At 35.9% G+C, this 11,175-nt stretch overlaps 1 protein-coding gene across 5 annotated transcripts; it reads left to right on the plus strand.

Moving 5' to 3' along the window:
• Positions 1–883: 883 nt before the first annotated feature.
• Positions 884–9,599, plus strand: LOC118033866 (uncharacterized). 5 transcript variants are annotated; one of them, XM_035039004.2, is made up of 10 exons: positions 884–1,173; positions 1,316–1,491; positions 1,571–1,627; positions 1,909–1,960; positions 6,925–6,977; positions 7,477–7,542; positions 7,629–7,682; positions 7,889–7,934; positions 8,456–8,500; positions 8,777–8,985. In XM_035039004.2, exons 2-10 carry the CDS (start codon positions 1,380–1,382, stop codon positions 8,838–8,840), a joined length of 549 nt encoding a protein of 182 aa, XP_034894895.1. In that variant the 5' UTR covers positions 884–1,173; positions 1,316–1,379; the 3' UTR covers positions 8,841–8,985. The 5 variants fall into 5 exon arrangements, with proteins under 5 accessions (XP_034894895.1, XP_034894891.1, XP_073267886.1 ...); XM_035039000.2 differs by lacking the exon at positions 7,889–7,934 and having other exon boundaries at positions 8,777–9,599; XM_073411785.1 differs by lacking the exon at positions 7,889–7,934 and having other exon boundaries at positions 884–1,099; positions 8,777–9,599.
• The last annotated feature ends 1,576 nt before the right edge of the window (positions 9,600–11,175 follow it).

Below are 11,175 nucleotides of genomic sequence, written 5' to 3' on the forward strand. Positions count from 1 at the left end.
ATATAAAATAATAATTAAATTAATTTAAAAAAACTGAAACCAAATCAAGACTGATTTGAACCGACTAATTTTAGTTTTTTAAAACAAAAATTAATTTAAGTTAATTTAAGTTAATTTTTTTAATTTAACTTATTTTTGACTCGGTTTTGTTCACCCGCTCCGTCTTAGTAGTATAAGATGATATTCACTTATTTACGCATGCATGTCACCCAGCGACAATTTCTTTTAATGTTTTATATTACTTAAAGACAAAAATGTCCATGAGCCAACCCGAATATAACAAAAAAAAAAAAACTAGAGGCAATGATCCTGAGGTCATTTAAGTGTCTTTCTAATGTTCATTAAAAAAAAAAATGATCTCCCAGACACTGGATAAATGCTCTTTTTCTTTTTTGCATGAAAGATTTTTTAATAATTTTATTGTTTAGAAAACACAAAAAGAACCTCTATGCCCCCAATGATTTTTAAAAGATACATGTGACCTTTTTTAAAAAAAACCAAAATACCTCTTATTACTAACTTATATTTTTGTGTTGAGAGGGACAAAAAAAAAAAAACAAGGTGAATTCACCATAAATATCGATAATATTTTCTCCACATATTATAGTTTCTTTTAATTTTAATTTTAATTTTAATAATAATTGTGTAAAAAATTCCATTCAAGCAGTGCTGAGTTGTCACCATTATATTCGATAATGCTAACTTCCTCTGTTTTCATAGATCGATAGATAGATTATTATATCTATCCATAAAAATGAATTTAATAAATCACGGGGACTGGTATTTCAATAATCATATAGATTGGGGACTGATTTGTAGTTACCAAAAACCAACTCATATTTCAAAAGTTTCCTTCGATTCATTAACCTCATCCCTGTCTTTCTCGAAAACAGCTAGTCTCTGCCCTCCTCACCGTGTCCGTTTTCTGTCCCGACAGTAATCAAAAGCTGCCTAGAAGCCAACATCAAAACCACCGCTTTCACCGCAGATTTCTCTCCGCTGCAACCACTCCTCAGTCTCTCACGCCACCGCAAATCTCCACCTTCGATCATTTCCACGACCATTCCTTCTTCTCACACATAACTCCTCGCTTCAAAACGTATTTACAATTCTTAATTTAGCTATTCACCTCCTACCACAAATGCTCAAAAACGTCCACTGTTTTTTTTAGTGGTATACTCGTATGGTTTGTTTCTTTTTTAATTATGGATAATTACAAACTACAGAATCATAGGAGGTCAAATGTTAGCAAAATTTGATTGTTGAGTATTGAATTATTGATATTCTTTCATCCAAGCAAATTGAAATTTATCAGGATTCAGGGTGCGTGTCTAGTAACAAGTAAAACAAGAAAAGAGTAGTAAAAAGGAAAGAACGAGATGTCAAAGCTGTTGGCACGGATTGCTGGCTACTTGAGCAACCGAACTTTGGTGGGTGTAGACAAAGTAGGGAACCGCTATTTCACCAGAACAGAAGAGATCGATGGTATCAGTAAGTAGGTCTCTCTCTTTCCTGTAAAATTTTTCCTCCTGGAGCTTCTTATCAGTTTGCATATTTGTTGATGTTTCAGTGAAAGAGAAAAGATGCGTAATATTCAAAGGGGAGGGGGATCCAACCTCAATATCAGGTACAATTTTGAAGTTTGGAAAACTTACCCTTTCTGTTACAATGTTGCATTCCATTATGCCCTGCCACAACATTGTGTACCAAGTTTCTGAGTCATTAGTTTTCAATGAACCTTTTCTGATCAATTGGTTCTCTCTAATCAGCGGTCAAGTCCAAGCATGATTGTTAAAATAGATGTTATTTCAACTTGTAGATATACTGAAGGGACATGCTGTGCAACTTGCTTCTTCTGCATGGTTTATTCCTTACACTAAATGCTTGTCTATAATTTGGCTATTGTAGTTGAATGGATATGCTGGCTGAACGGACAGCGTAAAAGGGCTCCAACTGCTGAGGTATATTATAGACACTATTCTTTTCCTTCACTTATGCCATAAAGAAAAATGGGAGCTAGAAGAAAAACGCCTCTCCAGCTGAAACATATTTAACAGTATGCGTGTGTGATTTATGGTTTTTATGTTAGACATTGAGTTTTGGAATTTTGTATGTCACGAAAACTATTTTTTAGCTTTGTTCACTTCCTCACCTCTTGACAATTCAATGATTGCTATTATAAAAAGATTGAATGATGTATTCATCACGCCACAACTCTTGGTGTCATCCTAAGTTACTGGGAATTGATCCTACTCTTGTTTGGGGCAGTATCATCCCAATGGGCCTCCAGTGATTTTTATTTTAAAAACCATTAGAAACTCCAAGCATTGTTTGGATTTAGAATACATTCTTTCAGAGAATCAGGAACATTCTATATGTTTGTGCTGTACCAAAGGTGTTTTCGAATTTTAAAGATGAATTCCATATAGTGAATTTGGTCTTCATGGTTTTCAAATCAATTTAAGGCATCTTCTTTCTACCCTTAAGTAACTTGATGAAAAATTAAGAGCACTATTTCAGAGGCTGAATTGATTTCATCATGCCTTTCTTGGTCTCTCTGTACAAGTTAACAATGATGAGTTACATGCACCATTATTGTGTTGTCCCTTTTTGAATATCTATTTTTGTGGTTGGACAATTCAGTTTTGAAAAGACACATGGTGATGGGACACCGAACCAGAAATATTATTTATGCACGCGTATGATTATAGACGATGGAGGATAGTCCAAACCATTGAGAAATTGGGCTTTAACTTGTGTTTTGGGTTTAATTTATATGAATTTTTAGATGGGTTTTATTAATTTGGTTTTATTTGTTGGGCTTGATTTAATTAATGTTAAGTATTTTATTTAGTGGGCTATAAGCCCAACCCCTTATTCTAGTTAGGGTTTTAGTATAAATACCCTACTTCTCTAAATGTTAAGGGACTTTTGATGATTAATGAAAAATTGCAGAATTTGCATATCTCCAATCTCCTTTCTTCCTCTTCTCTAGCTTCTTTCTTTCCCTAAAGCTTCTTTCTTTTCTTGCTTTAATTCTTTTTACGTGTTGTCCCGCGTCAAATTTGGTATCAGAGCACGGCTTTTAATTGTTCTTACAATTAAGCGATCTATGTGTTCATATTTAACCCTAGATTAATCTGAAAAAAAAAAAAAATCAGTACTGTTCAAAAAAAAAATAAAAAACATCCACTGTTCTGATCACAAGAAAAAAAAAAGAGAGAGTTCCCCGTTCACTGTTCACTGTTCACTGTTCATCTTCGATCTTCAGCAGCGGCGCCCCGCCATCAACGGCGCCTCAGACCATCACAGCATCCGCAGACACCACCGAGAAGACCTGCACATCACTCCCACAAGACGATCGCCCATTCTACATCAACGCCGATCACAGCCACCGATTACTAGTCCTCACCGATTTACTGCCTTCGACGTCCAGTAGCGACGCCACAGCGCCATCCAGCAGCGACACCACCACCTCGTCCCTCGCACCGCCATACCTGAGCAGAATCAGCAACCTTCGTGCGCCGTCGCCGACAACAACGTCCACGGCAACAGGGCACCGAAGCCAGAAAGAAGGAGAACAGTAGCTGGGAAAATAATTAACCTAGACACGTCAACGCATCAGTGGCCTTGGCCCCACGCCAGCAGTTCTTGCCACGTCATCAGATCATGCCATGTCAGCGGTACCAGCCACATCATCTGTCTTGTCAGCCCTCTAAATCCACGTCAGCCGCCACATCAGCATGAGCAGCCACATCATTGTCCGCCACATCAGCATGAGCAGCCATGTCACCCCAATTGCCATGTCATCTGAGGTCCATCCACGATCGAATTCGACGATTTGAATCTTGGTCGGTAAATTACTCTACTCTTTGGTTTGTTGATTTTTACTTCTTTGGTATTGCACTTAGTATTCGAAATTATCATTAATATTTCTTTTTGTGCCAAAAAAAAAAAAAAAATCTCACCTAGCGTTTTTATTGTTAATTATGTTCATCAACCTCTTTCATTAGTGATAGCTAATATCTTGTTCTATTTGATAATTATAAGTTCTCGCTTGTGACATCGTGTTTGATTAATCATTTACACTTAAAAAAAAAAAAAAATCTAGTATTACATGCTTACAATTTTATTAGTGTAATTTGTTCTTGATTAATCTCCACATTTAAAAAAAAAAAAAAATTAGCTTTATTTTTGTATTGTGATTTTTACATGCAAGAACCATTTGTGATCTCAATTCCATTTTATAAGTTAGTATTGCATGCATTTGTGTCACGATCATCTAGTGTTTAAGCTCAAGTTTACACTTATTGTAGACTCAACCTTTAGTGATACCCTGATGATCATTTTAAAGGAACTGCAAACTTAGGTGATCAACATGTTTAGAAGAATTGAGCCCCAAGAGAGTTTTCGAATAAAGTACTCAAAGACCAATAAATATCACAAGAATAATCATTATGAACAAGATCACTCTGAGCGACACCAATATGACCATCATTTAGGTTACTCTAAACATGATGATTTTGATGAGCGAGTCTTGAGTCCTAACAAAATAGAAGCCCCCACTTTTGACGGTCGTCATGACCCTTGGATATTTGATATGTGGATTCGTGATATGGATCAATTCTTTTGAGTGGCATAATTTGTCTGATAATAAGAGAGTTAGATTTGCTAAGATGAAACTCATTGATAAAGCCAAAATTTATTGGAGAGATGTTGAGGATTGCTTAGAGATGAGAGGTAAACCTCCTATAACTGACTGGATCAAAATGAAACAAAAACTTCAAGAGAAATACGTACCCCCAGTCTTATAGGAATAAACTCTTTAGACCAATGGAACAATCTAAGACAAGGGAATAAGTCTATCAATGAGTACATAAGACAGTTTAACGATTACATGATTAGATGTGCCATAAGAGAGAGTGAAGCCATGACTTTGTGTAGATTTTGTAGAGGCTTAAATGAATGATCTTAGAAGAGAAGTTGTATTTCAAGGTGTATCTACCCTTGACCAAGCTTATACCTTAACTAAAGATTACAAGTTGGTCACAAAGAATCAGTGGAAAAATCGTCAGGACTCTTATAGTATCCCTATTAGGTCCCAATTCAGAAGTAGTGATTCTTTGTTAGTTGCTCCACCCCACAGACCTAATCCTAGTAACTCACAACCTTACAAGAAAGATAAAGTCAAAACGAGTTGTTAATGAAATGTCTAAAGTGAGTTCTATGGTTAAATGTACTAATTGTCTAGGTTTTGGTCATATCTCTTTAGATTGTACCTCTGAACCTTTAGTCATCCAAAAATATAAAGATCTAGGTAAAGAGGAATATTGTAGTGTTGAAGTGTATGAGCCTAATCTTGAGGATTTTAGTGACCTAGATGACGAGGATGTGCAAGAAGAGGGACCCAACACAATAAGTCCTAATGAGCTTGAGAAATGAGGTTAAGAAAGAGTTTGATATGTCTGCTTTAATGGTGGAGGAAATCTTAAGGAACTCTTCAGTGGAATCACCTATAGAGATAACTATGGTCTTAGAAGAGTCTCATGATATTAGTCCTCCTGAATTATCTGATTCCTCACCCCACATGCTTGGTGTCCAGCACATCATAAGTTCAGAGCAACATGTTGAGTTTCTTGACCCCTTACCACATGCACGTTATGAGGAAGATGAAGATAATCCTAGTTTACTTGATTGTGTCCATACCATATCTACACAGGTTTCAGACAATGCTTGTCTCATTCCACACCCTCAATCATTTAGTGTTCATAGTTACAACCTTGAGGAACTAATAGAACACCTTCCCTTATCTCCTCACAATAGGATGTCTAAGTCAGCTGAGTCATTACCATGTAGGGTTCATAATTTGCATATTGAGATCATGAAACAAATTCAAGCAAGTAATGAACAATACAAATTTCGAGCTGATTTACTTAAGTATCATAATGCACTTAATGTTGGAGATTATTTCATGATACAGATTACACCTGAACGGTGTCCTTTGGAAACCGAGCATAAATTGCAAGTAAGTAGTGCTAGACCATTCAAAGTGTTGCAAATGATTGAATCAAATACTTATGTCATTAAATTGCCATTAAACTTTGATATTAGCTCTACTTTGAACATGAAAGACCTCAGTATTTATAAAATACAACCCATCCCTGATTCTCCTTTTGATACCCCTACTTCATTATCCATATCTTTGGCACAAAAGGAACATATTAATGCTACTTTGAATGCACAAGTTGTTTTTACCAGGGATGGTGAACTTCAGCAAATCCCAGTATATGAATTCGACGACCAGATTCAGACTATACTTGGATTATCAGAGGAACATCACAACAGCTTGATCCTTGTCATTGAGAGCATTATCGGAGCTGTCTTGACCTATACTCGACGGGGTCGAGTTCTTCCAACCCCGGGAGAATTGATGGGGACACCGAACCAGAAATATTATTTATGCACGCGTATGATTATAGACGATGGAGGATAGTCCAAACCATTGAGAAATTGGGCTTTAACTTGTGTTTTGGGTTTAATTTATATGAATTTTTAGATGGGTTTTATTAATTTGGTTTTATTTGTTGGGCTTGATTTAATTAATGTTAAGTATTTTATTTAGTGGGCTATAAGCCCAACCCCTTATTCTAGTTAGGGTTTTAGTATAAATACCCTACTTCTCTAAATGTTAAGGGACTTTTGATGATTAATGAAAAATTGCAGAATTTGCATATCTCCAATCTCCTTTCTTCCTCTTCTCTAGCTTCTTTCTTTCCCTAAAGCTTCTTTCTTTTCTTGCTTTAATTCTTTTTACGTGTTGTCCCGCGTCACATGGGAGGATTAAGTTTGTTACTGTTTTTCATTTCAGTGAGCTACAATGTTGGAATTGTGTTATTCTACTGTAAATATACTCGATTTTCTTTCGGAACAGATGGAGTTGGAGGCAAGGCGTGAACTTGTGAAGCAAAATGTGGCACGTAAGTCACTTGTAAAATTATATAGATATTTATGTTTCTTCCTGCTTCTATTTTCTGGTTAATAATATCATTGATGTGTTTTTTTGTTGGCTTGGTGACTGCAATATTGCTTATTGTCTCCAACCTCAGCAGCTGCATTACCACAACGCCCATACTGCTCACAACACCCTAAGCAAAACTAAACTAGCCCTCGAATCATTACATTAACCCTTAATTTTAACTACATAGCAAATACTTGTTTGTTGAGTGTAGTCTCTTCATGACACTGTATATCTATATGTTTTATAAATGGCATGTTGAAGACCCTTATATCTTTCACTGTTTCATTTCTTTTCCTATCTTCTGCATAATTTGACAACAATTTTTGCTTCGTTCTTGAAGGCCTTTGCTCTAAAAATGTTGACTATTGAGATGCCGTTTTCATTTTCTGCACCACTTCACATGACTTTATTAGTTTTGTCAAGTATCTTAATAAATGTTTTTTTCTTGACTGCCAAAGTTCTCAAGCAAGAAGAAGAGGAAAGGAGAGCCAAAGAAGGCAGTTCTCACAAAGCCAAGAGCACTGGTAAGTTGCTATAAGGCAAGCTCTACTTTTTTTAACAGCATCATCATGCTTATGTAATTGTTGATATTCATCTACCATTTCTACAGGTAAAACTGGAGGTCCAGACTTGAAAAGTTTCATTCACCAATTTCCTACTGAAGGTATTACATTCCTTCAATGAAATATTACTAGAGAATTGTATTTCTTGACAGCAAAACATGTCATTGCATGGGAAGGATTTTCCAAAGGTTTTGTTATGTCATGCCAACTGACTTTGAATATAACAAGCATGTTCACGTGCGTACTTTTTTACTCTGCTGACTTCCGTTCTAATCATGATTTGGTATTATGGTGCTTGTTCTCAAAGGTAACAAGCTTGAGGAAGAATCAGATGCAGTTGATAGAGGAAGGGGGTCAGTTATCTTTGGCTTTTGAGATAATTTCATTTTGCTGCTTACCTTGACTGTGAGGTCAGAGATCACACACATTACGTTGCTGGTCAAAATACAACTTCTCTCATCTTAACAGTCCTGTGTTGGCTATGATTTCTTTTTCTAAGCCAACACCGCTCAAGTCAATTGTTCCTTTAGCTCCTTCAGCCAATTATGTTCCCCTCTTGGGTCTGCTCCAAGAGTTGGTGCTCCCACTTTGCAGTTTGCACCCATGCATGGATGCATGGATTTGTGATGGTTTGAAACTGACAACCTTATTGACCACCTGAGCTTATACTGTTTTATTTAATTGTGAGAACTTACTGTGCTTCTGATAAATCATTCAAGCTTGTACAGTATCATTATATCTTGTACTTTGAAGCTTCTGTTGTACTGTTCCTTGAAATATTTCTAGCAATTGATTAATTTTACCTACAATTACATACTTGAAAGTGGACCTGGTTTTGTTTTCATGCCATGACACCAGTTATTAAATTTTGCAGAGAAGATGAAGCTGGGGCACAGAAAGCAAAAGAACCTTTGTCAGAGTAAGCACACATATCTGTAATGCACATTAGTATAATAGTCATATATATCTTGGGTTAGCTTTATCACAACTGACTATTTGTTGAAGGTTGCATCCATGAGGTATGGTAAAGTGCCAAAGTTTTGGGAACTGCCTATGAAATATGTTTAATATATACAAATGAATGTCAATACTATGCAATATGTTAAAGTTTCCATTGCTTTCATGATTCTTCCTTTCAAATGATTGCCACCACAGTGACGCTCATACATCTATTGCTTAAATATTTTTTTTGTAGGCATTCAGAACCAACTGGATCTGGTTCAACCTTCAAGCCAGGGACATGGCAACCACCAACATGAGATGGATCATATTTTAACGGTCACCCATATTGGTAGTCATTTTCTTCACCATTACGGTCCCCGTTTCTCCATTGGTTTTTTAGTGACTAGACTCGTAAATTTCACCGATGACATTGTTGAACAAATTACATATACTGCAAACTATTTTGTCGGAAACTTTGAGAATTTTGGGAGATGGGGATAACTCGGATTGGTTTAGTTTCATAATTTGTATCAGCCAAAACATAACGAGCTCAGGTTCATACCATGAAGCAGCCACATCATCCATTCAAGAAGCTTTGGAGAGATTACTCTGTTTAAAGGAGTTTTAACTTTTTGGACCCTTGTACCTTTAACAGACGAGAGTATGGACATGATAAACATCAAGCTTCTGTCTCTCTGTGTTTTCAGTTGCAATAGTTTCACATTAGCAATCAATGAATAAAAATCTTATTATTCTGTACACGATTATTTTGCATTTTTTTTTTTGCTCTATATTTGAGTTGGTTTATCACCACCTCAAAGAGACAGGGTCAATGCTATAGCAGGCATGGGAACCTGAGAGCAGATGTGAAGCTTCTTTATTGATAACTTACCTCTTTTCTTTTTTCTTTTTTAGCTTAAGGTGTGGAATGGAGCTTTTGAGTTTTGACTGTACAAGGGCTAACCTCTCTCAGCTGTTCAAATCTCTATTTGTCTATCTCGTGATTTTAAACGTGTGACCTCCAAATTAGATGTCCAAATGGGGGCTCGGTTGATTCTCCTTTAATAGTAATTGCCATGAGCTTCTTTTTTTTTTTTTTTTTTTTTTTTTAAGTAAATAACAATTACAAAAATAAAGATTAAAATTAATATAAAAATTAAATTTTAAAAGATAAAATTAAAAAATAAATATTCAAAAATATATATATATATATAGCAATTAAGAGTTTGAGGATCAAATTTGATATAATTAGTAAATAATATGATATTTTTAAATTTTTCATAACTTTTGGAAAGTCTGTTTTATCTAAATTTTATAGAAAAGTATTTTTTTGGAAACTAAGCTAAATTTTTCTTTGACTGGAAAATGTTTTTTGTTGATCAATTTTTATAATAATAAATAAACACAAGAAAATTTTAAAAATAATTTTTTATAAATTATATTTTAAAAAATAAAAATAGCCGTAAACGACATCTATATAATCGGTTCCATATGCGAAAGTCAAGTGTAATAAATTTCTCATGTGTCGGAGCAATAAGGGCACCGTGGTTCCATATGCGAAAGTAGTGTAATAAATTTCTCATGTGTCGGAGCAACAAGGGCACCGTAAAAGCATGCCAAAAAGTCCCTGTTATTTGCAGCAGTCCTAAATGGCCTGGTATTCCTCTTGGGTTTATGCAGTCACTAGTGTCCTCTCCCTACAGCTCCAAAAAAAAAAAAAAAAACTACTCTCTCTACAGAACTGAATACTGGGAATTTTGAGAAATTACGAACCATGGGAGGTGCAGTGGTGCGTTAAGGCTACCTAAATTTAGGTAACTAACAGAAAATTATTAAATAGCAGGATTGATTTACCTGTCAAGAAAAAAGGTTGTGCGCAGGTAGAAAACTACAAATGCTGATGACCTTGCCAGCGGTTTTACAGTAACAGCAAATCAAAAGATTGAAATTTAATGCAAAATTTAAAGCTCTGCATGTGGTTGGTTGTGATCCATGGCCCATCCAACCATGGTTGTTAAAATCGCGATTCAACTCGTAAAATCGTACGTTTTTACGAGTCAATATAGGGTTTACGTGTTAAATCGTTCATAAAACTCGGAATCAGGTAAAATCGGATTTTAAACAGTTAAAATCGTTAAAATCAGGTGAAATCGCGTGAAATCGCGATTTTACACCCGATTGAACGAGTTTGCCCGCAAGAAATATAAATGCAATTCAGCTGCCAGGTGTCGCCTGCCTATTGGCTCTACCAGATCACAATCAATTCACATTTCACCGAAACAATCAGTCTTCTCTCTTTTCTTCAGATTCGAAATCGAAAAAAATCCCTTTCTCTCAGCCAAAAAATCGAAATCCCTAAAATCGAAATCCTCAGTCTCTTAATCTCTTTCTCTTAATCGAAACCCGTCTCTTATAGGCTCCCACTCCAGCTTCCAGTTGTCAAAATTATTTCCAGACAACTCTGTCTGGATCACTCTCTTCCCTGTCATGCCTAATAAAAAGGGCATGTCAGAGGCTGTGAGGTATCTGCCATAGCTGCTTTTGAGTCGAATAACATGGCTTTTTTCATCGACTAACTCCACGAACCATATGGCTGCTTTGCGTGATGAGCCGTGTCGTGTTTGACGAGCAGTTTCTAAGTCGTCCTCTGCG

The sequence above is a fragment of the Populus alba genome, chromosome 1, assembly GCF_005239225.2.
Source record: "Populus alba chromosome 1, ASM523922v2, whole genome shotgun sequence".
Lineage (NCBI taxonomy): Eukaryota > Viridiplantae > Streptophyta > Magnoliopsida > Malpighiales > Salicaceae > Populus > Populus alba.